At 35.8% G+C, this 27,555-nt stretch overlaps 2 protein-coding genes across 2 annotated transcripts in view; both read left to right on the forward strand.

Moving 5' to 3' along the window:
* Positions 1-23,405, forward strand: part of cntnap5a (contactin associated protein family member 5a) — an 86,352-nt gene extending 62,947 nt beyond the window's left edge. The window contains exons 13-24 of the mRNA XM_051120043.1: positions 692-892; positions 4,618-4,774; positions 5,108-5,235; positions 5,381-5,551; positions 9,038-9,256; positions 9,384-9,623; positions 12,896-13,120; positions 15,940-16,073; positions 17,694-17,778; positions 18,314-18,517; positions 19,372-19,446; positions 19,993-23,405. Of these exons, the coding sequence (XP_050976000.1) occupies positions 692-892; positions 4,618-4,774; positions 5,108-5,235; positions 5,381-5,551; positions 9,038-9,256; positions 9,384-9,623; positions 12,896-13,120; positions 15,940-16,073; positions 17,694-17,778; positions 18,314-18,517; positions 19,372-19,446; positions 19,993-20,189 (2,036 nt within the window). The 3' untranslated portion in view covers positions 20,190-23,405. The remainder of the gene's footprint in view (positions 1-691; positions 893-4,617; positions 4,775-5,107; positions 5,236-5,380; positions 5,552-9,037; positions 9,257-9,383; positions 9,624-12,895; positions 13,121-15,939; positions 16,074-17,693; positions 17,779-18,313; positions 18,518-19,371; positions 19,447-19,992) is intronic.
* Positions 23,406-26,071: 2,666 nt separating this feature from the next.
* Positions 26,072-27,142, forward strand: LOC127171408 (taste receptor type 2 member 9-like). The gene has a single exon (XM_051120059.1). The coding sequence runs from the start codon at positions 26,072-26,074 to the stop codon at positions 26,999-27,001; it is 930 nt and encodes a 309-aa protein (XP_050976016.1). The 3' UTR covers positions 27,002-27,142.
* Positions 27,143-27,555: the final 413 nt, after the last annotated feature.

A 27,555-nucleotide genomic window follows, 5' to 3' on the forward strand; every position in this document is an offset into this window, starting at 1 on the left:
GTATGAAGAATTTTTGGGTATAATATGTCACAGTTTACTTTATTTTGCTATCCTCACTTACATACATGAACTATAGTGTCCTGCACCCACTAGTAAAAAATATTTAAAAAATTATACCTGGTGTCTGAATGCATTTTGGTTTGCCTGTAAAAACGTGATCTGCACTCAAAAAATAGTCTCTGTTTAGCGTTTTATTTTACATTGATTTCTAGTAGGACAAAAACACAAATGTTTCGGCTCAAAGGTCTTCTTCAGTGCGTAAAATATATATATTTAAAATTGAATTGTGAAACTGTATGCTTTGAGCTGTAGTATCCTTGCATTGACAATACAGACAGTCACTTTAGATGACGGCACTCTCCGGGGCAGCCCAGGGCACAGCACTGCCATCTCTTTTTCTTGCTCATTGAAAATTAATGTCTTGGTATGTAGCTTACTGTATTTTATTTTCACTTCATCTGTCTATGTCTTATTAACTGGTAGAATTTAAAACATATTTTTATTTTATTTTATTTTATTTAAATAATATTTTTATATTATTTTATTATCCTGTTCCTTAATTTATGATGCTTGGAAATATTTCCTCACTTTATTTGTTGGAAAGACATTTTTTAAATGGTGAAAAAAAAACACTTTTGGGCTTTTACATGTCCTGGACTGTTGGAATAATGCAGAGCATTAAATGTTTCAGGGAACAAAGTGTGGACTGTGGTTCGTCACAACAGCTCGACTGCTGTCAGAGTACGCGGCTCTACACTGCAGAAGCCACATGTTGGATGGTTTAATTATAGCGCCTCATCTGAACAGCTGAAGGCCCTGGTGTCTCTGTCAGAACACTGTGAGCAGAGAATCGCCTACCACTGCAGAAGGTCAAGGCTGTTTAACCCCTGGGGTAAGTACTGGCCTTAGATTGTTTAGGTATGTATCAATGCTGAATGTACCATCAATGCTAGATATAGTAGAGTGATTGCGTCAGGTACTAAAAACAAAAATGTTTCTTTTCTCTTTTCATTTCTTTTGAATTATGATGAATTTAGCCTGAATCAGACATGTCACTTTTGAAGACAATTTAACCAGACATTTTGGTCTGTCAAAACATCATGCTAATAAATGAAGACAGATACTTTTATGAAGTGCGTTACTAGATTATTTTGCCATGCAAAAAAAATTTGCTTCATTAGCATCTCACTAACGTATGGGAGAAAGGTCATGATAGTCGTCCAGTGTCTGCAGGAAGGAAGAGAGAGAGATTTTGAAAAGCTGTTATTTCAGTTTTGGCAGCTCTTGGAGGGAGTCATGTGCAGTTTTCCTCAGTTTATGAAAAATTGATGTAGCTCAGTTCCCCTGAGGCAGATATCATGTCACTGCAGACTATAAACAAGATTATTATTCCCCACCTATTGTATCATAAAAATGTGTTTTTTTCTCTCTGTCTCTCTCTTCTGGTCCAGCTAGCTTGAAAGAATAGCATAATTATTTTTATTGCTTTTTGAAACACTGGGTTTCTCTCTGTCCCTCTTGCTTTTAAAAAGTGTGATAAGTAAATTCCATCCAGTAAAGCAATTGTAAAAAAGAAATGTTAAAGATGTAAAAATCACATTTTTGTTTGTTTTCCATCATAGCTGTATAACACGGATCAGTATGCGTTAATTTTCAGGGCTGTTTTCTGGTTTGACAAAGTGCTTTCCGTTCAATTTAGAGGTGAGAGTGAATAATTATCATGCCATCACATAAAGTGTAATGTCTCTCACTCATTCACTCACAGTTAGAAGCCAGGTCTTTCTAAACAAACAGGATTTGATCAAATGCTGAAATTTACAAGAGAAATGCTAAATGTAGTTTTGTAGTTTTTTAGTAGTCGCATACTTCTTGTAGTTCATCAGGTAGCAGAAAATAAAAGAGTTTTTTTCAGTCTGGCAGTCGTCCCAGTTTAAACCGTAATTATTGCCCAGATTAAATTCCACTTGGCATTAATATGCATTGCAGATTTATTGGAAGTCATTATTAACACACCTTATCACAAGTGTTTTGATTTAGTGTGCTAAATTAACCTGTCAGTTTAAAGCTCTGTCAGTGCTCCCAGATTTAAACTCAAGTGCGCAAATTCTTCTCTTTCACACAAATCAAAAGTATCATATTTCTCAGGTAGCCACTGTCATCACTGATGAAGTAATTACAGTCATAGAGAAGTAAAATGGATATATCATCTGTTATATAATTATAACATAACTATAACTATTAACAAATTTGTGTTCATTTTAATTTGTGCACATCTTACTGAAAATGTCACTCTTTTTTGTCAATACAATTTATAATTAAGGCTTGCTGATGTAAAAAGAAAAAAAAAAACTCTGGAGTAAGTTTTATAAGAAAATACTAGCCTACTTCATAGTTTTATGTTTAATGCAATGTGTTACTTTCTAGCATTTCTCTGTAATTTAATTGAGAAATTAACTCACATTGTTTTAGTGAAAATTGTTTCTACAATCTTTTTCAGTTTAACTGTAATTAAAAAGCTCTGTAATATCAATGTGTGCATGTCAATTGCATATGAAATTATAACTTTATAGCCCATATTAGCAATCTGCGTCATGTTTTTTTTATTCCGGTGGGGATTTTTTTACAGTTTATCACATTTCTTTCCCCTGATTATGCCTTTGAATCAGTTGCACATAAAACAGTTGCAGAACTGTTGATCCAAACAAGCATGCTAGCCTACACATAGTATGAGCTGTTTTTGATGTAAATTAGATTGTACAGTTTCAAAATTTAAGGCAAAAACAGAAAGTCTGTTTTTGCCTTAAATTTTGTTTAAATGTCTGTTTTCATCGTAGCTTTGTGAAATTATGCTACATAAAATATATATAATGAAACAGAAGCAACAGATCCAAGTATATAAAACTGCAGACCGGAAATCTCCAAAATGGGGCGGGAACTCCAAAAGTGGGCAGAACCTCCAAAATGGGGCGGGGTCTCGTCACGCAAAGACTTTCCCCATTGGCTCTGGCTTCTGACTTACATTTCAAAACTAAACTTTATAAAAAAACAGTTTGTAGTTGTTCTCAAATAAAATAAACTATGCTATATAAATAAATATGCTCAGTGAGAGCAGAGCCCCAAAGCTCGTGGCCAGTGGTTAATGATATAAATGGGAATCACCCATAAGCTCTCCCGCGAGCCGTCCCAGTAAAGCACAGGGGAAAGGTTTTACTCTGTCGCTTTGTTTTAGGCAACGGGGGCGTCCCGGTTCTTGACATTCGCAGGGAGGGGATAACGATGCTGAATGTAACTAAAAAGGTCAGATTTTTTGGTGAGGTCCGGTAGGGGAGTTACAAAACGGCCCGACGATCTCATATCACATAATCTTATTAACTGTTTATCTGCCACGCTATTCAGCGCCAATCCCGCCGTGCAGTCAATTTCACTGGTTAAGGTTAGGGTAAGGTGTGGGGTAGGTTAAGGGGTTAGCATTTGTGTAGCATAGTGTTGGTAATCAACACTGCGACTGACACAACCAATAAAATCTTTAGAATTAGCTGTGGGGCGGGGTATGCGCTGAAGTGGATTCGGAGGGGGGGGGGGGCGGTTGCGCATGCGTGTCATGTGCCTGTCTGTCAAAAGGAGGAAGTCACGCCCTATTTTGGAGCACCCACCCTGTTTTGGAGTTCCCGCCCCCATTTGGAGATCTCCAAGCTGCAGTTATACACCCCTCAACAGATGGGCTGAATGAGATGCAAATTCACTCTCTGACAGCAGGTGGCGCTTATGGAAGATTGGCAATATAGGTTTCCTTGTAAACAAAGAAGTGGTGGGCTTTGAAATACTACATTAATATGCGTTATACAGAGGTAAAATGAAAAGAAAATACTATCTAAACTGTTTTGAAGACAGTGGTTCCTCTCAGAGATACATTTATATAAACCCGCAATTCAGTATTTAGGATTTTCTTGCAATATTTTGTGCATTGTGAGCAGTGATCTTGCTCTGCCTGCTACAGTATTTTCTCATCTTTGCATTCGTCTTCAACACCTCTGACTTCTGTTGACAGCCATTTATTGTTTATTTGCCCGATTAATGAATTAGTTGCTGTGTTATAAATAGTTCTCTAATTATATTAGTCAGGAGTGTATGCAGTTAACAGGGATCTCCACACCGGTTTTCTGTTTGAGCCGTTATATCGTCCAGCATCCCTGGTGAAAAAAACAGCATATGCTGGTAGGTATGTTTTGATGCTGGTTTAAGCTGGTCCTTAGCTGGTTTAAGCTGGCCCTTTGCTGGTTTATGCTGGTCCTTTGCTGGTTTATGCTGGTCATGTTGCTGGTCAAGGACCAACATAAACCAGCATCAAAACATACCTAACCAGCATATGCTGTTTTTTTCACCAGGGATTACCCCATAAAACTCCTTTGTTTTTGTTCCTTTAAATATTTGTGTCCATTACAGACAGTAGGCATGAAAGTTTGTTTTTTTTGGGAGGTACTGTAAGGGATTGACTTGAACATTAAATCAGTATTGGTGTTACATTTATACAGATTCTCCTGTACTCCTTTTTGTTACATGTACATAAAGATAAGCATAAGATGTGTTTTAGATTGAATAAGTCTGGTGTTGTTGTAGACGGCACCCCTTTGTCCTGGTGGGTGGACCGCAGAGGAGAGAAGAGGACCTACTGGGGTGGATTCCAGCCGGGGGTGCAGCAGTGCTCCTGCGGTCTGGAAGAGAACTGTGCTGACATGAACTACTTCTGCAACTGTGATGCAGACAGAGTGTCATGGTAACAAGGCAAATGCAACTCATGACGTCTGTTAGATTACTGAGATTGATCTTACTTTTACTAACACTGGGTTTCATTCAGTGATAATTGCACACGAGTTGCGTAATTATGTGCGCAGACACGGCTCAAAGCCAGACGAAATGCAGTAAACACCTTTTATATAAGCTAAACCGCTTTTATGAATAGTTTATACCTGGTCCATAAAAGCAGATAAAGCACATCATTTTTATTAGTCTGAAATAATAGGACTTATTGTATGGTTGCTATTGTAGGATTACTAAGTTATTACATTTATAATTTACAGTTGTTTTGAATTTGTGCTTTTGTCTACAGGGAGAATGACACCGGCGTTCTCTCATATAAGGAGCACTTGCCAGTGCGAGAGATTGTGGTTGGCGATACTTACAGACTGGGCTCTGAAGCCATGTATATTGTGGGACCCCTGCAGTGCTCTGGTGACAGTATGTGAACTGATCTCTTCTACTGTTGTCATACATGAGTGAGAGAGAAAAGAAAGCAAGCTGACAGATAGCAGATAATTCAGTGTATAAAAGCAATATGTAAACTGTCAAAAATACAACATTTATCTTTCTTCCTCTCTGTTAGAGTTCCTGTGGAACGCTGTATCTTTTTACCAAGCGGCTTCATATCTGCAGTTCCCGGCTGTCCAGGTGGAGCTTTCCCTCGATGTCTCCTTCTACTTCAAGACTGCTTCTCCCTCTGGGGTCTTTCTGGAAAACATGGGCATTCAAGACTTTATCAGGGTTGAGCTGAGCTGTGAGTCCCAGCACATTTATAAGAATGTGGCAATGTCAGATTTAGGTTTCCGTTAGAAATCGAATTGCAAAATATAACATAAAGTTAAAACAGAAGAAATCAATATTAAACTTGCAAAATATAATACTTATCCATCCCTTAATATTTGGTGTAGGCCTATAACTTAAGTAACACTTTAAAATAGCTGTCAATATCTTAATATTAGTTAAAGCAATAGGTTTAAGATGTCACAGGTGTGGTGTACAATAAACGCACAAAGAAGAAGATGAATTTAAACAGTCTTTAATAAATCCACAAGAGGGTAAATCCACAACAGAAGGGCACATGCACAACACAACGTTAACTTTCACATTCAACGACGGACAAAGATGCATTGAACTGACTACAACTTAAATAAGAGGGAAAATGAGGATGATTGATACCACACACCTGAACGTAATCATACAATCAAACACAAGGGAAGACTAGGCAACGGCACACATAAGGAATGAAAACACAACAAAACAGGTCCATAGGTGTGACATAAAATACAGGTCCTTTTCAAAAAATTAGCATATTGTGATAAAGTTCATTATTTTCTGTAATGTACTGATAAACATTAGACTTTCATATATTTTAGATTCATTACACACAACTCAAGTAGTTTCAAGCCTTTTATTGTTTTAATATTGATGATTTTGGCATACAGCTCATGAAAACCCAAAATTCCTATCTCAAAAATTAGCATATCATGAAAAGGTTCTCTAAACGAGCTATTAACCTAATCATCTGAATCAACTAGTTAACTCTAAACACCTGCAAAAGATTCCTGAGGCTTTTAAAAACTCCCAGCCTGGTTCATTACTCAAAACCGCAATCATGGGTAAGACTGCCGACCTGACTGCTGTCGAGAAGGCCATCATTGACACCCTCAAGCAAGAGGGTAAGACACAGAAAGAAATTTCTGAACGAATAGGCTGTTCCCAGAGTGCTGTATCAAGGCACCTCAGTGGGAAGTCTGTGGGAAGGAAAAAGTGTGGCAGAAAACGCTGCACGACGAGAAGAGGTGACCGGACCCTGAGGAAGATTGTGGAGAAGGACCGATTCCAGACCTTGGGGACCTGCGGAAGCAGTGGACTGAGTCTGGAGTAGAAACATCCAGAGCCACCGTGTACAGGCGTGTGCAGGAAATGGGCTACAGGTGCCGCATTCCCCAGGTCAAGCCACTTTTGAACCAGAAACAGCGGCAGAAGCGCCTGACCTGGGCTACAGAGAAGCAGCACTGGACTGTTGCTCAGTGGTCCAAAGTACTTTTTTTCGGATGAAAGCAAATTTTGCATGTCATTTGGAAATCAAGGTGCGAGAGTCTGGAGGAAGACTGGGGAGAGGGAAATGCCAAAATGCCTGAAGTCCAGTGTCAAGTACCCACAGTCAGTGATGGTCTGGGGTGCCATGTCAGCTGCGGTCAATGCAGCTAGCTATCAGGAGATTTTGGAACACTTCATGCTTCCATCTGCTGAAAAGCTTTATGGAGATGAAGATTTCATTTTTCAGCACGACCTGGCACCTGCTCACAGTGCCAAAACCACTGGTAAATGGTTTACTGACCATGGTATTACTGTGCTCAATTGGCCTGCCAACTCTCCTGACCTGAACCCCATAGAGAATCTGTGGGATATTGTGAAGAGAAAGTTGAGAGACGCAAGACCCAACACTCTGGATGAGCTTAAGGCCGCTATCGAAGCATCCTGGGCCTCCATAACACCTCAGCAGTGCCACAGGCTGATTGCCTCCATGCCACGCCGCATTGAAGCAGTCATTTCTGCAAAAGGATTCCCGACCAAGTATTGAGTGCATAACTGAACATAATTATTTGAAGGTTGACTTTTTTTTTGTATTAAAAACACTTTTCTTTTATTGGTCAGATGAAATATGCTAATTTTTTGAGATAGGAATTTTGGGTTTTCATGAGCTGTATGCCAAAATCATCAATATTAAAACAATAAAAGGCTTGAAACTACTTGAGTTGTGTGTAATGAATCTAAAATATATGAAAGTCTAATGTTTATCAGTACATTACAGAAAATAATGAACTTTATCACAATATGCTAATTTTTTGAAAAGGACCTGTATATAAAAACTGCATATGAAAGCAATGTGAAGTCATCCGCTAATAAGTCATTTTTTTAAAGGTAATTTTCTTCAGTTGTAAAGAAGTTATGTTTCTTGAGGAAAACATTCCTGAATTTTTCTCTATATAATGGACTTCAGTGGTGCTCCTGAGGTTGAACTTCCAAAATGCAGTTTCAATGCAGCTTCAAAGGGCACTAAATGATCCCAGCTGTGGAAAAAGTGTGTTATCTAGCAAAACGATCAGTTATTTTCTAAAAAAAAAAAAAAAAAAAAAAAAAACTATTTATGTACTTTTTAACCTTAAACCCTCATCTTGTCTTTTCTCTATGATGTGCATACAAACTCTGTGTAATCTGGGTCAATACAGTTAGGGTATGTCGAAAAACTCTCATCTCATTTTCTTCTTCAACTTCAAAATCATCCTTTATACAGATTACAGATTCAATTATCTGTAAATGTTTTTACAATGTTTTTATGTTCTGGAAGTGAACTTCTCTTTTAACTGTGGAAAAAAAAAGGATTTTAGCATGCATAAGTTAAATGTATAGTTTTAATTGTTCAATGTACTGTTGTTCATTGTTAATTAATGTTTGTTTATAATAAATAAAATAATTATTCTTTTATACAACTTAATGTTAAACATTTATTGATATATTCAGTACTATTTAAAAGTGTGAGGTTGGTAAGATTTATGTTTTATATATGTTTTGAAAGAAGTCTCTTATGCCCACCAAGACTGCATTAATTTGATCACAAAAACATTTGGAAATAACTGGATATCTATTACAGCTTATTTATTCCTGTGATGGAAAAGCTGAATTTTTAACATTCATTACTCCAGTCTTCAGTCTCACATTATTCTGCAGAAATCATTCTGAAATGCTGATTTGCTGCATAAGCAACATTTCTTATTGAAAACAGTTGAACTGCCTAATATCTTGCAGAGTACCATTTTTTGCAGGATTATTAGATAAGGGAAAAAAAAAACATTTATTTGAAATAGTATTGTACTATATATTATAAATGTCTTTACTGTCATTTTAATGCATCTTTGCTGAATAAAATTATTTTCCTTGAAAAAAAAAAAATCATACTGAACACAAACCTTTTAAATGGTGGTGTATGTATAAACTACATTAACCAGGATAATTAATGTTGTAAAATGAATTCAAATGATTTTTCATTGTTAGTTCATTTTAGCTATTGCAACAAATGTTAACATTTAGAACCTTATTGTGAAGTGTTACTGAAACTTGAATGAACACTCAGATATATTTGTTATTTTTATCTATGATTTTGCTTTAATCCTATAAGTTTTAGAAGTGTTAGTTTTCACTTGTTCAGACGGCTTTCCTCATGTTTCTGTTCACCCAGCTCCCTCAGCTGTGACTTTCTCCTTTAATGTGGGCGACGGGCCAGTCGTCCTGACGGTCAAGTCTCCTGTGCCACTGAACGACAGGCAGTGGCATTGGGTTCGAGCCGAGCGCAACGTGAAAGAAGCATGCCTGCAGGTTGACCAGCTGCCCCTGCGGATCATAGAAACCCCACCTGATGGACACCTTCGACTGCAGCTAGGAAGCCAGCTGTTTGTTGGTAAAATAAACCTTTTTTAAAGTGCGCTGCAGAGAGAAAGTTCTTATTCTTTCAATCCTGTTGTATCCATCCGCCTTTAAAAAGTATGTATAATTTTTTCCCCATCATTTCCTCTTTTATCTCTCAGGGGGGACAACGACAAGACAAAGAGGCTTTCTTGGATGCATTCGAGCATTTAACATGAATGGAGTGAATTTTGACTTGGAGGAACGGGCAAAAGTGACACCAGGAGTGAGTTCAGGGTGTGCGGGTCACTGCAGCAGCTCAGCCGGACTTTGTCAAAATCGGGGGAAATGCATTGAGAAAAGCAGCGGTTACATGTGCGACTGCACTAACTCTGCTTATGGTGGACCCTCTTGCACAGAAGGTAATATTTCAAATTTAACTAGTGATGTCAATAAATGAAACATTTTAGAAATGTTGAATCAAGTAATACACAGAAAATGAATAATAGGAAAAAAGAAAGCACTATTCATAATAACTAATGAAATATTTCATTTGAGAGAATCCATTTTACTTTGACTAGATGAATACTAAATAAACTGAATATAATAAATAAATAATTACAATGTAAAAAGCATTTCCTTCTTAATAAACAGATGCAATCTAACAATTAAAACCCTGAATATAAAACAGAATTATTTTGCAGTTATTAAGCAATAATGAATATTTCCAACAGCATCATCTTTGTCTCAGACATGATGAAACTGTCATGTAACGTGTAACATGAATTCATGGATGACTTAGTGACGTCTAAATATTTGCATAATGTACTATAAAAATAATTTAGCCATATGTCAGTGGGCAAGCGCTGCCAGTCTTTGAATCACTCTACTCTATCAAAGGCTCTCTGATGCTGGATTGGAGAGCTTTGATGTTGCCTGTATGAGCACTGGAGGCACAGAAGTCTCGGAGGCGTATGTGTTGAGTGGGATTTTGAACATCTTGATGTACAGAATCTGAAACAAAGCTACTTTTTACAGAAGTATCTTCAGTGTACAAAAGCTGCCCTTCCAGAACTTATGACAGAACAACAAAGCATTAATGACTTGTCTTAACCTTGCTATGTTTGAATTTGCCACTCTCCTTCTTTGTGTGGGTGGAATGTTCTTGCATCTTGTTAATGGAAGTTATGCCATACTGGCAGACATACTTGAAAACATACCTCACATTTTTTTTTCCAGTGTTATATAATCTGTCCGTAAACAAGAAGGGAAAATCTACACATTTGTATGCATGAAGACATCAGAAAGTCAGATGCGCGTTAAGCTGCCTTTCTTTAGTTTGATCTGATGAGCTGTGCTGATCAAAGGCATTGAGGATGAGATGAGAAAGTCTGCCTGTTCTGTTCTCTTGGCTCAGTCTGTCTGTCTGATAGTCTGTATCTAATAGGGCCTGCCATTGTGATGATGCACATTATTAAAGTGCAGACAGAGAGAAAAATGTAATTATTAATGCCAACATATTTGTTCTGCTTCTTTCTGCAATAGTCATTGACGTATTTTGATATTGGAGTGTTTAATAGCTCAAATCCCTGTGTATTCTTTGTCTGTCTTTCTGTCTAGCATCTCCATATGTTCTCATATCTCTTTGTCTGTCTGTCTTTCTCTTGTTTCACTTGAAAATGTCCACAATGTGGACAAAATGGGCTGCAAATGGTGTTTTTTCAGCATTTGTGTGTATTTGAACCCTTTCCAACAATGACTGTATGATTGTGAGATCCATCTTTTCACACTGAGGACAACTGAAATATTTACTGAGATCCTTCTGATGCTACAGAAGGAAACACAATGTATTAAGTGTAAACTTTTGAATAGAGTGAAGATTTTTCTTATTTTGCCTAAATGTCATTTATTGTTTCATTTAGTACTACCCTTCAGAAGCTACAGAAGATACTTACATGTTTCCCAGAACATTAAATAAGTTGAATTTACCCTGATCTTCAAATTCAAAAAGTTTTCACCTCCCGGCTCATAACCAAAATTAAAAGTGATCATACAAAATACATGTTATTTTGGTAAGTATTGGCCTGAATAAAATATTTCACATAAAAGATGTTTACATATAGTCCACAAGAGAATATAATAGTTGAATTTATAAAAATGACACCATTCAAAAGTTTACATACACTTGATTTTTTAATATTGTGTTGTTACCTGAATGATCCACAGCTGTTTTTATTGTTGTTGTTGTTTAGTGATAGTTGTTTGCGAGTCACTTGTTTGTCCTGAACAGTTAAACTGCCCATAGTCCCACAAATTCTTTGGGTTTTCAGCATTTTTGTGTATTTGAACCCTTTCTAACAATGACTCTATGATTTTGAGATCCATCATTTGACGACGACAACTGAGGGACTCATATGCAACAATTACAGAAGGTCCAAACACTCACTGATGCTTCAGAAGGAAACACAATGCATAAAATAATGAACATTTTGTAGATTTTGCAGGGTGTATGTAAACTTTTGACTTCAACTCTGGTATAAAATGAAAAGTAATATCAAATTTAAGAATAACAAGGGCTTTGACAAAAACTTTCTTTAAATCCCTTTAAATTATTTTATCAATATAGCCGTAAACAAAACCGATAGCCGTAAAAATGCTAAATATTGGCACCAATAGTCTGTCAGGCCCCAAAATAAACTAAAACTTTTAACTTTTACACAAGGATTTATCAAGCCAACATTCAGAATTTGTCCTGACAGATTTTCTTTTTCTAATTACTTCCATTTATTACAATCACTAGGACATATTTCTCAGTTTTTCAAAACTCTTCACAGTTTTCCTAATCAACTTGCTTCGCACAGCGGTTCATTTCACATTCAAAATGCACAAAAACTACCAAAACACTTTATGTATGTCTCTAAGTCATTCTTACATAACACCAGCAACAAAACCAAAAAAAACACACTTTGTCACTCATAAAACAATGCCCAAAAACACTAACGATAGGTAGCATAATGCAATTTTTTCTTTTATAAAATATCTTTACAAAACAAGAATGACCACTCTCTACTATTTTATATTTACTTCAGTATATTGTACATGTTTACATTACAGTACAAAGTGTCCTAAAGTTTGTCCCCTTTTATATAGATGGGAATGAATTTGATAGACTAAAACCTGTGTGGGTATTCAGCTATATCATTTTTTAGATTTAATATATATGGTATTACTGTAGAAATGTAGCAAATTGCTGTTTTATTAATTTCTGAATTATTTAAAGTTTTGAACTTTAACACTTTTAAAAAATAACATTTAAACATGCAAATTGGCCTGTAGATTCATAGACTTTTGGTGGTGGTTGTGTATAATTCATGTACTTTTTTGCCAAAGCAATGGAAAATGATCCACAGTTTAGCCCAGAAAGCCCACATAGTTGTGCTCACTGTGAGAGAAGTTTTGAAAAAGTAAACTAAGCATTCAAAAAAACTGGTTGTAAAGATTGTAAAAAGCTATTGTTTTTGTTGTTTACTACATAATGCTTTGCTTGTAGAATCCATTGATATAAATGTATGCATTATCACCAGTCACATACCCCCACCATTCAAAGTGTTTAAACAACATGTAGAAAATCAGGTGTACTCCGGTTAGATTTATAGCCACTGACAATATCCATCTGGTCTTTTTATGTCCACAGAGGTGTCCATGTCCTTTGAAAGAGGAGCGTCGGTCACCTACATTTTTCAGGAGCCGTTCTCTGTCATACAGAACAGGTCGGCCGCAGTGCTGTCTGTCCCTTCTCAGTACAGCAAGACCAGAGACAACATGGCACTGAGTTTCCAGACCACACAGAGTCCCGCCATGCTGCTCACAGTCAACACTCTCAGCCAGCAGTATGTGGCCATCATCTTAGCACGGAACGGTGAGTTGGCTGTGCAAACGTACATCATTCTCAATGCTGGGTGACATTAGTTTATGAAAGGTTTATATGTCTATAATAGGGATATTGCAGTACTAAATTAATCACTCACGTCCCTTATTATTCGGAATACTGTACTGCAAGATTAAATTTAAAGAAACATAAAAAGTTATAGTTCTCTGATTGTGTTCTTCTCTAATTAGATTTAGGCCGCAAGGCCATTGATTAATCCTGCTCATTTGGTTCTTAAACTGCCAGTTTTACAACCTTGAAGATTACTAGAAGGTGCTGGAATCGTAGTAAATCACAGTTAACTAGCTAAACATTAATAGCCCAACTATATCAGACAGTGTTACATAACCAAAGCTGTTAATTTCATGCTGTTCTACAGGCATGCATTAAAGGAGAAGTCCACTTCCAGGACAAAAATGTACAGATAATGTACTCACCCCTTGTCATCCAAGATGTTCATGTCTTTCTTTCTTCAGTCGTAAAGAAATTATGTTTTTTGAGGACAACATTTCAGGATTTTTCTCCATATAATGGACTGATATGGTGCCTTGATTTTGAACTTCCAAAATGCAGTTTAAATGCGGCTTCCAACAATCCCAAATGCGGTTGTAAACGATCCCAGCGGAGGAAGAAGGGTCTTACTGTATCTAGTGAAACGATGTTATCTTCATAAAAATAATACAATTTATATACTTTTTAATGTTAAACGCTCGTCTTGTCTCACTCTGGCTGAACAGTTTTTTTCTGGTTCATGACAGTTAGGGTATATCCCATCTCATTCCAATCTCATGTTCTCCCTCAACTTCAAAATCATCTTATATTGCTGTTTTACCTTTTTTGCTGAGGGTGTTTGATCTTCTTTGCATGTTCACCGACCGTACTTCTGCAGTGATGTAGGATGATTTTGAAATGATTTTAAAAGTTTAGGAAGAAATAACATTTGGAGTTTTTCGACATACCCTGACTGTATTGAGTCAGAATACACAGAGGTCAAGGAGAGGAAGACAAGACGAGCGTTTGAGATTAAAAATATTTAAATTGTATTTTTTTTTAATGAAAATAATAGATCATTTCACTAGATAAGGCCCTTCTTCCTCGGCTGGGATCATTTACAACCGCATTTGGGATTATTTGAGGCCAAATTTAAACTGCATTTTGGAAGTTCAAAATTTGGGCACCGTACCAGTCCATTATATGGAGAAAAATGCAGAAATGTCTTGGAACATCTTGGATGACAAGTGGTTGAGTACATTATCTGTAAATTTTTGTTCTGGAAGTGGACTTCTCCTTTAAAACTTTTAAAAGAAAAGTTTACTCAAAAATGAAAATTCTATAATCATTTATTCATTCTCATGTCATTCCAAAAGCATATGCCATTATTTCTACCATTACCCACAAAGTTGTTGTAACCAAAGAGTTGTTAGAGCAGCATGTTTCAAGCTCATCTTTTCCATATAATGAAAGTGAATGGTGACCAAAAGCTATCAAGCTGCAAAAATGGCAGCTTGATAGTGCTGAATAAGTGTTATTATTATTAACTAACACTAAAACTATATTTTTTTATTAAAATACAGCTGAAATAAAGCAAAATATAAATATTAGATTAAAATGTAAACAACAGAAATGTAGCCTGAAATAAAATTCAAAAAGTTTAAATAGAACTAAAAATGCTAATATTTATTTACAAAATAAATTAAAACTAAATAGAATAAAAAAACTAATAAAAATTGCCAACTGAACTAAACTTTTAAACTAAAATTAAAAGGAAAACCATAATATAAAAACGCATTCCATATGGCAAGTCTTTTCAAGTCAGATGATATTTTTGTGTCAAGCCCAGGCACAAAAATTAAGCTCTAGATCTTAAGTCTCATTTTTGAGATTTGAAAGTAATCAGAACCACTGACATTTATATATGCATTTACAGTACAAAAACATTAAATGTAAATTTACATCATTTCCTAACACAAAATGTTGTAAGACGATTTAGAATATAGTACAGAATTTATATGGACTGCTGATCATTTTTGGTCACCATTTATTTTTACTGCACCAGAACAAACATTGTGTTCCATGGAAAAAAGAAAATCATACATGTTTGAAACACAAAGCTGAATAAAAAGCTGTGCTTTTAAGATCAATCATGTTTTCACCCAGCTTACCAAAATATGGATTTTTATTGTGCAACACTCATTCCAACATAATAGTGCCACCCACATTCTTGTTGAGCTAAATCCAATAACACAATGATTTTTAGAAATACTGACAAAACAGTGTTAAGTGCAGTAATCCCTGGCGCACAAAGAAAGTCAGGAGATGTCTCAAATATAGCTGTAAAAACTTTGTGAGGGAATTTCAGCACGACCTACACCTTGACCCTTTATCTGCGCTGTATATGTGTAGGAGGGACAAATAAATGTGTATTGACAAACTCAATACAGAGTAAAGGCTAGAGGCTGCCAGGGAATTAATATTTAGAATTTTTTAGAGCAGCTGCTAAGGTCCTGCATAGTCTATATATAAACACGTTGTCTCATAGACTTATGCAAGAGTCTTCTTGGGAGCTGGAGCTGTGAAGTCCATCTGCTGAGCTTTGTAAGAAAGCTACAGGATGACTCACAATTATATTGGAACATACATAATTCACCATGACTGGAGTTACATGGTTTTAATTTTTGCTTGACTAATCCAAGTACCAAATGGATTTTTACAGTGATTTACAACATGCTCACAACAAAATCATTCATCCCTGACTAGAGCTGTATGTAACTTTTGCCAAATATGCTAATGCATTGATCTGTTCTTCTCAGGGAGTTTACAGATCTGGTACCAACTGCATAAGGAGAAGACACCGGATGTGTTCAGCCCCATTTTGAGCAGCCTGGCAGATGGACGCCTGCATAGAATTCACATCCAGCGGGACGGAAAGGACGTGTTTGTTCAGGTGTTTATATTTCAAAACATGTATACATAAGAGTTAGCACATGTAAAACACAAAAGACATTACATTACTGGAATGTAGTCGATTGAGTTTTTGAATTTGTTTGAAACATGAGATCAATACACAAAGCATTACAGACAGTTTTGAAATACAGTCTGTTTAGTACATTGTTTATTGATTTAGGCCTGGAGTGCCAACTATAGTCACAAGTTCCGTCATTACCAACATAGTTCAAAACAGCATTGCGAACTTGCGTGGTCAGAACAACAGCTCTCGACCTGTGGTTAGAAGCATAGTTTCTTGTTAGTAAGACATATGGACTTAAATTATGCTCTTGGGCACATTAAGCTAACATGCAGGGCAATCTATATCTTCCATTCTATGTAAATACAAATGTATTTTAATCTATGTATTTATGCATCCTTAATAAGCACCGTTTTTGTAGAGTGCACATGTGCATAAATGTCTAAGGGAACCCTGTTGTTGTACGGGAAACGTTGATTATCGGCGCTGATATTAATGGTGCGTTCAAGTCATGTCAGATACATTGTATTGACAGTAAATTTGTTGAAATTAATAAAATGGTTAACACTTTAGAATACAGTTCCGTCATTAGTGAATAACTGCACAGGAACAAATGACTAATGCACTATTAACCTTCTAGTAACTACTATTAACTAACAAGAAATTCTGCTTAACGAATCAGTAAGTTATAGCGCTCAGTTAAAAGTGGTAGTTCACTATTAGCTAATCAGTAACTATTTTTTCAAAGAACTACTAAGAACTACTATATACAGGTTCATAATTAATGTAAATGGTGCAAAATGTATATTTAATTCTAAAGTAAAGATCATGGTAACTCACTAGTAATGACATCATTGTAAGCTATTGAGGTATATGTAAGGTTTTGGAGTTTCTTGTTGGTTAATAGTTGTTACTAGAATGTTAATAGTGCATTAGTCATTTGTTCCTGTGTAGTTATTCATTAATGACAGAACTGTATTCTAAAGTGTTACCATAAAATGATTATTTTTTGTAATGTACAATAAAACTATATTAGTTACATATACAAAATATTATATTATTGTATAATTACCTTAGAATATGTAATGCTTCAGTTTACATCACCTTCGTAAATTGAATAAAAACAGGAAAAAAGCAAAAATACAATGATGCACATTCCTCATTCATCATTTTGTAGATGTAGAGTTTAAAAAAAATGTTAATATTTATGTAGAAAAGTTAAATCGCCATCTTGTTCCTACCAAAGTGACTTCGTCCTGACATCGTACTGACAAGTTGCCAACTCGTAAGTATGAACATCCCAGGATGCTGATAAAATAATTTAAAAACATTTAAAGAAAGTTGTTGTCAGAGCCTTTGTTATTCTTAATTTTGACATTCATTTTTATTTTTACACCAGACATATATATCGGTTCAAAATATTGGTTATCCGTATGCTTGATCTGTAATAAATGGTATCGCATCGGCCCTAAAAAAAAAAAAAAAAGACATATTGGTCAATTCATTCAGTTACAGTGTAGCCCTTAGACAATTATTACAATACCTGAAATGTAATCACATTTGGAGAAATTTCTCATGTATTTCTTCAATTTTTCCTAGGTTGACCATGAAAACAAGAAGTACACCCTTTCATATGATGCAGCATTTAACTCTATGAAGTCACTGACCTTGGGAAAAGTCACAGGTAATGAATCTAATTGATCCTGTTTAAAAAGACACTAATTAAATCCTTTAGGGGTAGATAAGAGACAAAGAAAGCATTTTCACATTATCTGTAATGTTGAAAAACATTTCTACATTCGTACTCATCTTTGTTATTTTGCTTCTTCCTCACTTGAAGTTTTTCCGCTACATTGCACCATGACTTTTCCAAAACCTGTCATGATGCTTGATGGGTCTGAAATTTCCCCTTTCCTGACATTAGACAAGGGTGATTCAACAATGAAGGCTGACTGTTTGAAACCTTTTATCTTTTTTCGGTCTTTCGACGTGTCTAGCAGTCATAAAGCAGATGTATTAACGGTGAATGAGCAGGGCTGTGCCTGTGTCTGAAATATTCAGAGATTTGAAAATAGTGAAACTTTATAGGTTCCTGTCTGTTTATAACCGTAACTTTTTATATAAGTGCCCACAATAGCTAAGCAGTGTTGTTGATGAGTACTTACTGTATGAGCATGTTGCAGAAACAATCTCTAAAACGCTTTTCTTTTTCCAAACAGGAAGTGATGCATTGGATGACGAGGTAGCTCATGCTGGGTCCAAAGGCTTTATTGGCTGCTTCTCATCTGTCCAGTACAACCACGTTGCTCCTCTGAAGGCAGCGTTATTGAACCGAGGAAGCTCTCTAGTCAGCATACGAGGACATTTACTGGAATCGAATTGCGGAGCATTAGCTGACCTTTCAACCTCTGTATCTCGTCTAGGTAAGTTCTTGGAAATGACTACAGAAATAATTAAGCTGTTTGAGAATAGAAAGCTTTGAGTGCATTATATGCATAGCATTTTACTGCTGAACAATATTTTTTAGTACTAAATGTTGCCAGACATATCATATCCACAAAATATCAATTTGAAAAGAATGGGCATCACAATATGTGTTTGGTAGGAAACATATCCCAGTTGCCTCATAATTCAACACGGTAATTGTGATAACAGTAGGTCATCGGTCTGCTTTAATGAAATGACACTGCATTGCACTCACCTGGTGTGCTTTTTCTTGTGTTGAATGGCTCATGTGGCTTTATAGTTATTGTAGGCATAATAAAGGAGTCCTGTGGCTGGGGTATTTATGAGAAAAATAGGTGCAATTTATAAAGCGAACACTTAAGAAATAGTTGCAATGAGCATGGTCCAAGTTTTATTTCATATAAAAACTAATGTGATGTTGTATGGGAACCAGAATAGTTTGTTTTTATTTCTTTTTACAAAGTGGTTTATAATTTTTGGTATAATATTATTGATTTAAAAAAAATGCACGGGACATCTTTGATTTAAGAAAAAAAAATTCTATCCAGAATTATAAAAACATACATAGAGTTGCCAAGCAACTATACCTAAAATTAGATTTAGACACAAAAAATAGCTTTCACTATTGAATGTTACAGATACTTTTGAAAGAATAAATAATACAGTGAAAAGGAAGTATAATCAGCATTATGAAGAACAAAAGGGTTGGAACCCTTGACATGTAAAACAACGGCATCTTGCCCAGATATCTCTTTACAGTTTAAGCTGTGTATGTGTATATCTGTGTGATGCATGTGCCACCTTTCCGTAGATCACGGACAGGAGGTGGGAAAAGATAACGAGCACCACGAAGACGACAGCCAGCCTGATTCAGCTGTAATCGGAGGTTTGTTTTACCACCTCAGTCTGCTTCATTGTTTCATTTGTAACAGTCAGTGAAGTATGAAATGAGCTTTCACTATCACACATACTGTTTATGTTCATCTTTCCTTTTTGCTCTCTTTATTTTAGAAATGGGTAATGACTTTGTATTGGTAATTTGTTGTTCGCAGTAACTTGGGGTAATAAAATCTCCATTGAAACTGTCACAAGGGATTGTTCACTGTTAGTTATTTGTTGGCAGCATAATTTTCCCATTAAATAAGAAAGAGAGTTTGTAGAATGTGGGAGACTGTGGGAGAGTTGCATTCCCTGGTATATTTGCTTTGATATTTTAATTTTTAATTGTGTATTTTGTCTGATGCAATCCTTTTAATCATTTTCTACACTGTTGTCCATGCAAACCTGCAAATCTGCAGGTTTTGAAAACGTGCCTTGACGAATTTTTGTTTGTTCCACTGTGCTTTTTATATATGCAAGACTCGCTCTGCGTGAATGGCCCTATTTCCAATTCAAAACACTGTATAAGTTGAGTGTCCGTTCTGATTCACAGGTGTGGTGACAGCTGCGGTCTTCAGTACCCTCTGTGTGCTGGCAGTGATGACTCGATTCCTTTACCAACATCGACAAGCTCAAAGAACTGCAAGACTCCAAGAAAAGGAACACCAACGTAGCCTTGAAGCTGCTTACAGGGCAGAGTTTCACCTTCACAACTCCATGAGGGACAGCATGCAAGAGTACTACATCTGATGGACAATCTCGTAGCTTTCAGTTCAGCTATCAGTTCCTCCCGTGTCTCCTTCAGCAAACGTGTCGTGAGGCCCTTTCTGTCCAGTAAGGATGGAGATTTCCTCGCTTTGGGAAGAGTGGAATCTTCTGATCTGTGTAAGTAGTAGCTTGTAGTTTTCACAGTGCTTGCCCCAAGTGTTGGATTAATCAACATTAGGTTATTTATGGGATGTGAGTGGTGTGTTAGGAGGTGTTTGTATTAATTCAATAATATGCCCTCTGGATAGAAACTAAAATGGAGAGTGTCATCTTTAGTGCATGAATGCAGATTCTGAAGTGTTAATCATACTGTTAACGGAACAAAACAAAGTAAACACACATATTTTAAGCCTGTGAACATTTTTAGGTTGCCAGAAACATCTTTAAAGTGGCAACATTTGTGAGAGGAAGTCCTGGTACACTATTTAAATAGTATAACGCTTCAGGTGGAGGACAGTAGCCTGTCCAAACTCGGTTTACAATTTTACGTTACTCTGCCTCGTAGCTAAGAATAAAATGTGTCCGTGTGTAAACATGCAGGACAATTATCATTTGCCCTTAAGAAATTATTTTAGTTTCACAAAGAAGCTGCTACAGAGACCAAACTCATTCAGTGAAGTGACTTGATTTGCAGAAATATTGTAGAGTTGAACATGATGCTTCCTAATGTGACATTACCTGTCTGTGTTATGATGTGAAATATCTGCCATTTTGATAATGAACAAATTCTAAGAGGTCAGTAAGAGGTTTTTAATTAGTGCTTTTATTCTGTAAGGATGCACTGAATTGATCAAAAGTGACAGTAAAGATAGTTATGTTAATATTTTAAAAATGTTTTTTAAATCTTTTATTTATCAAAGAATCCTAAAAAAAAGTAGCAGTTTCCACAAACATGTTAAACAGCATGACTGTTTTCAACATTGATAATTAAAATGTTTCTTGAGGAGAAAATCAGCGCATTAGAATGATTTCTGAAGGATCATGTGATGCTGAAGACTGAAGTAATGACTGCTGAAAAATTCAGCTTTGCATCACAGGAATGAATTACATATAAAATATACATAATTTACAGATAATGTACTCATCCCCTTGTCATCCAAGATTCATGTCTTTGTTTCTTCGGTCGTAAAGCAATTATGTTTCTTGAGGAGAACATTTTAGAAATGTGCTCCATATAGTGGACTTCTATGGTGCCCTTGAATTTGAACTTCCAAAATGTAGTTTAAATGCAGCTTCAAAGGACTCTAAACAATCCCAGCCAAGTAAGAAGGGTCTTATTTACTGAAACTATCAGTTATTTTACAGTTTATATACAGTTTATATACTTTTTAACTTGTCTTGCTTGTCTTGTCTAGCTCTGTGATGCGCATGTGAACTCTGTGTAATCCGGGTCAATACAGTTAGGGTATGTTGAAAAACTCCCACCTCATTTTCTCTTCCAACTTCAAAATCACCCTACATCGCTGTTTTAACCTTTTTGTAAATGATGTTTGACCCTCCTTGCACGTTCACTTTCACTTTGTAAACACTGGGTCGGTACTTCTGCAAACGATGTAGGACAATTTTAAAGTTGGAGGAGAAAATGAGAGGAGTTTTTCGACATACCCTAACTGTATTGACCCGGATTACACAGAGTTTGCAAGATTTGAGCATTTGAGGTTAAAAAGTGTATAAATATAACTTCTTTTAAAAAAATAACTAATTGTTTCGCTAGATAAGACCATTCTTCCTTGGCTGAGATCGTTTGGAGCCCTTTGAAGCTGCATTTAAACTACATTTCGAAAAGTTTAAACTCACGGGCACCATTAAAGTCCACGATATGGAGAAAAATCCTTAAATGTTTTCCTCAAGAAACAATTTCTTTACGACTGAAGAAAGAAAGACACAAACATCTTGGATGACAAGAGGGTGAGTAAATTATCTGTAAATTTTTGTCTCTTTTAAAATAACAAAAAGAAAATCTAAATTTCACAATATTACTGTTTTTGCTGTATTTTTGATCAAATAAATGCAACCTTGGTGAGCATAGGAGACTTCTCTCAAAAACAGTTTAAAAAATCTTACCAACCCCATACTTTTAAACAGTAGTGTGAGTCTAGATTGACTGAGTTGTTCTAGTTACCCGGATATGTGTCTATTTTGAAGAGTTGTGAACTGATGATAGAAATTTCCTGGTGTTTAACCTTGCTGTGTTACATTAACAGTGTAAATCATTATCACAGATGTGAATTGGGGTGAAAATGGTGTCGTAGGATGTCCTCCGCTCCCTGTGACAATCTGACCCCATTTACATCTGCTATTATCATTTGTTTCTGTTGGCCCAACATTATCATGCAGTGACACAGAAGTGCATGTGAAGTCTAACTAAAATATATTGAGCATTCCACTAGAAATCAGAGACCATTCCTTTGAAATCCAATCATCTTTGAGATCAGAGATCAGATCACCCGAGATGGATGATAATATCAGGTGTCTTTGTCGTCCCTGTCTAAAATCGTAAATGCCACTGAATCTCCACCATCAGTTCACAGCATCTAAATGATAAGAATAACACTAGACATCCTTCAATGATCTGGATAACCGAGAATCTTCACAGACAATTCTGAGTAGGTCGTAACTATAGCAGGTAGTCCTTTAATATTTGCCTGTAATACAACATCAGTATTGACTCTGAACAAAAGATTTGGTTGCACATTATTTCACAGTACGTACTGTAAGTGCTTACAATGTACTTAACCTACTGGGTAATTACATGGGTTAAGGTTAGGTTTAAGTACATGCAGAACAGAACTGTAAAATAAAGTGCTACCAAAAATGTTGTCATGCTTATAGATTTTTACCTGTGGTTGTTAACCACTTCCTTGAACGTCTATCAAATAAACACAAGAAGTGTTAACTGTTCTTTACTCCAATACACAAGATAATCTTCATACAGTAAGTGGCATTGTATTATTATTTTTTCCCCCAGATGATCTTGCATTCTTTTTCCCAGGTAACACAGAGATAGTTGTATTATGTAGGAATGGACTGACAGATCTTTCTCTTTCTCTTTGGAAACTGAAGTGTCCTTTGATATATTTCTCTCTCAAACTATTTTGTACCTCTATTGATATTAATTATTTTAGGGGCTGTTTTGTATGAATGTAAATGTACAGCTATATTGTAAATACATGTTTAATAAAAAAGACACTTTTTTCATTATTGTGCCACATTTTTGAGTAAGTACTCATTACTAAAATTCATTTAATAATTCAGATGGCTTTTTAAGATTGATTTCTTTAATCTATAGTTTTTTATTCAACAGATTTCAGTACTGTAGAAGTACAGAAGTAAGGTCATTTGTGACCCTGGACCACAAAACCAGTCTTAAGTATTATTAATTTTTCTTTTATGCCAAAAATCATTAGGATATTAAGTAGAGATCATGTTCCATGAAAATATTTTGTAAATTTCCTACCATAAATATATCAAAACTTAATTTTTGATTAGTAATATGCATAGCTAAGAACTTCGTTTAGACAGCTTTAAAGGCCGTTTTCTCAGTATTTAGATTTTTTTTTGCACCCTCAGATTTTCAAAAGGTTGTATCTTGGCCAAATATTTATTCAACTATATGACTGGTTTTGTGGTCCAGGGTCACATTTAAGAGGAGTATAAGCTCAAGAACATAAAATGGGACAGCTGATGTGAAAATGACTGTGTGCAGTTTTTCTTAGCTCAGTAATATGTCTTAAAACCTCCAGTGTGTAATGTGGACATTTCAGAGGCTGTCACAGTATAATTACTTTAACTGCTTTATTTATTCACTCTTCATTTCCTTCATTCACATAAGGAGAGATAATATGTTTTTCTCCTTATTTTCCATAGAATAAATTAAATAGTTTATTGAAAAGATTTGCATTTTTTACATGAGTAATTTGAACGATTTTGTGTGTGTGTGTAGACCTTTTATTTAACCCAGTGCAATTGTCTTTTACATACTGCATGAAGATGACACTCAAAACATAATATGCAGCATCATAACAAAAGCAAATATCACAAAAAGGTTTGCATAATCTTGGTTAATGGTTAATTAAACATTTTGATACAGGAGCCCAGCTGCATCATGCATATGCAAAACTGAACAATGAGGAACATTGTCTTAAAGGAATAGTTCACCCAAAAATGAAAATTATTGCTCACCCTCATTTCATTCCAAACACATAAGAACTTCATTCATCTTTAGAGCACAAATTAAGATATTTTTGATGAAATCCAAGCACTTTCTGACCCTGCATAGACAGCAACACAACTGACACGTTCAAGGCCCAGAAAGGTAGTAAGGACATTGTTAAAATAGTCCGTGTTACATCAGTAATTCAAACATAATGTTATGAAGCTACAAGAATACTTTGACTTTATTCAACAATTTCTTGAATTACTGATTTAACATGGACTATTTTAACGATATCCTCACTACCTTTCTGGGCCTTGAACGTGTCAGTTGTGTTGCTGTCTATGCAGGGTCAGAAAGCGCTTGGATTTCATCAAAAATATCTTAATTTGTGTTCCGAAGAAGAACAAAGGTCTTACGGGTTTAAAACGACATGAGAGTGAGTAATTAATAACAGAAATTTCATTTTTGGGTGAACTGTTTCTTTAAGACAGTGTTCATCATTGTTACTCATTGTTCAGTTTTGCATATGCATGATGCAGCTGGGCTCCTGTATTAAAATGTTTAATTAACCATTAACCAAGATTATGCAAACCTTTTTGTGATATTTGGTTATGATGAACTATTCCTTTAAGGTTTAGCAGTGGTGAACATTGCCATTTTCATAAAAAATGTGCTTGCTTGTGCAAAACTCACCTCTGTGCTGCAGTGTTGTGGGTGGCTTGGCTTCCAGGATGATACTATGCAGTTGCTAGAGTGTTTTGGGTGGGGTTTTTTGGTCAGAGCCCCCTAGAAAGATACTGTAGTCATAGCTACAGCAGGGTCAGAAATGAACAAGGTCTTGTGGCAAAAATGCCACAAAAAGTAACAAAAATGCCCATAAATTCAATGCAAATGGGCAAACAAATTCTCCTGCGCAGTTAAACAACGTATTACAGGTTGTTGCAATTAAAATGAATGTGAAAATAAATTAAAAGTGTCAGTTTGTGGAAATGCATTTAGATTCACTCACACCATATCAGATTGCTTTTACTCGATGTTTTGTCCAGTGTTGAGCCTTATAACCAATCAAATGCATTTCTGTTAAATTTAGGAATGCACTATCCAATCAGAGGCACTTAGATTAGTCAACACTGAAAAGACCGGTGATGTTGTTGAGTGCGCATGCGCGTAAATTCCCTAATCATAAACGACACAGAGCAGATATGATGTAAATAAAAGATTAATTTTGTAGCTGCAGTGACTATAATGGGAGTTTTTGCATAACTTGTGCTAGACTTGGTTAACGTCATGTACCGACACGTTTTTGTATATTAATATTGTTATTGATATTAATAAACATTATCACAATATAAAGACCAATAATCTACACTAATGATTTTTGTCATAATATTGCAGCCCTGTGAGCTTCTGTTTTTTGCATGCATAATTTAGATACAATTTTAAACAGTCTATTGTTACTGACAACATATGTTGCAGATGCGCTGATTATGTAACCCTTGAAGATGAGCTTTTGGATAGTTTTAATCCACGTAAGAATGTGTGTCATTTGTTTGTGGTTGGCTTTCAAGCCACATTTAATTTACCAACCTATTTTACTTTGACCGCAAATCATTTTTTGGTTGTAATAAAAGCCTGGATGTATCAGGAAGAGCAGGACATTCAGGACAAAAGTCAGCATCGACACGACTGATTAGAGGCGACAGTGAAGATGGAGCCATGGCTATACGCTTTACTCTCTGGTCCCCTTTGCCTCACAGCAACCTTTTTTAACATTATCTTCTTTTTTTGCCTAATGAGACCAGCCGCCGGAGTGAAGCTTCGCAATCCACTGCGCTTCTTGTTAATTATTGTGTTATTCAATTCAACATTTCAACAACTGGCCACTGTGCTGACCATTGCTATGCTGCTTTTTGATCCACCTTTCTGGCTCAAAACGCTAACCATAGCTTTGATTTATCAGTTTTTCAGCGCCAACTTCTCATGCAATGCCTGGATCAGCATTTTCTACTACGTTTCGATTGTTCCTCAGCAGCATCCTACCTTTATCTGGATTAAGAGGAATATTAACGCCATAATATATATCGGCTTCGGTCTGAATCAAATGGTGCTGCTAATTTCTTTGTCTATGGGAGCAGTAATGTATTTTTTGCTCGAGCCTGTCACAAACAATTTCACTTCATCTAAATTGAACCAAACATCATCAGCAGAAAGCTCAGAGATAAACCTGCATTTATTTCATGTGGCTAATTTTACATATTTTCTATATTGCACCTGTCCTCTGTTCACTTTATTATTTTCTTGGGGCAAAACTTTAGTTTATCTGCGTGAACATATGAAAAGGATGGGACGGAGTGGTGAATCGTTTTCCCAGCCCCAGCAGAAGAGCCAGATGCGGGTCACCGTTACAGGCATGATACAAGCGGCTCTGTTCCTTCCCAGCAGCCTATGGACTATAACAGTTGCTTTCCTCTACATGACAAACCTCTTGGAAAAAGTTGATCCCAATAGATTTGTCACAATGACATTCTGCTCAATGTCCAGCTTGGGAAACCTACTGTGTTTTGGATTCTCCCAGTCTGTGTTTCGCAATGGAATTGTAAGTGTAATTAAAAAAACTAAAGAGACGCAAATGAGGTGAATGTCACGTTTTAGGATTCTTGGAATTTATTATGCTTTTTCATTATATTTGATGTAAGCAAACATACAGTCAAACCAAAATTTATTCAGACACCTTCAACATTTCTCACATTTGCTATCACTGTTTATTCTATAGTTTAGAAAATGGTAACAAAATATGACAAGAACTCAAGAGTTACACTGTATCAGAACAAATTCATCTTGATAATGTCAGATAACTTTGATAGAAAGGTATGTAACAAAATATGGTCAGGTCAAAGTGTCAAATCAAAATTTTAATCCCAAATTTTTATCAGTTTTACTGGTAGTCCACTGTATGAAGAATTTTGGGGTATATAATGTGTCACAGTTTACTTTATTTTGCTATCCTCACTTACATAAATGAACTATAGTGTCCTGTACCCAGTAAAAAAATATTAAAAAAATGATATCTGGTCTCTTAATAACTTTTGGTTTGACTGTATGTTATAAGGCTCTAACCTATATATTCACGTTAGTAAAATTGATTTAAAAAATTAGTTTGAATCTCTGTAACCCAGTGTTTTTTGTGTAATA

Source organism: Labeo rohita, chromosome 9 (genome assembly GCF_022985175.1).
Source record: "Labeo rohita strain BAU-BD-2019 chromosome 9, IGBB_LRoh.1.0, whole genome shotgun sequence".
NCBI classification, from domain to species: Eukaryota; Metazoa; Chordata; class Actinopteri; order Cypriniformes; family Cyprinidae; genus Labeo; species Labeo rohita.

Bases quoted from the DNA above. Each gene is read 5' to 3' on its own strand.
- LOC127171408 (XM_051120059.1), top strand. From the start codon at position 26,072: ATGGAGCCATGGCTATACGCTTTACTCTCTGGTCCCCTTTGCCTCACA.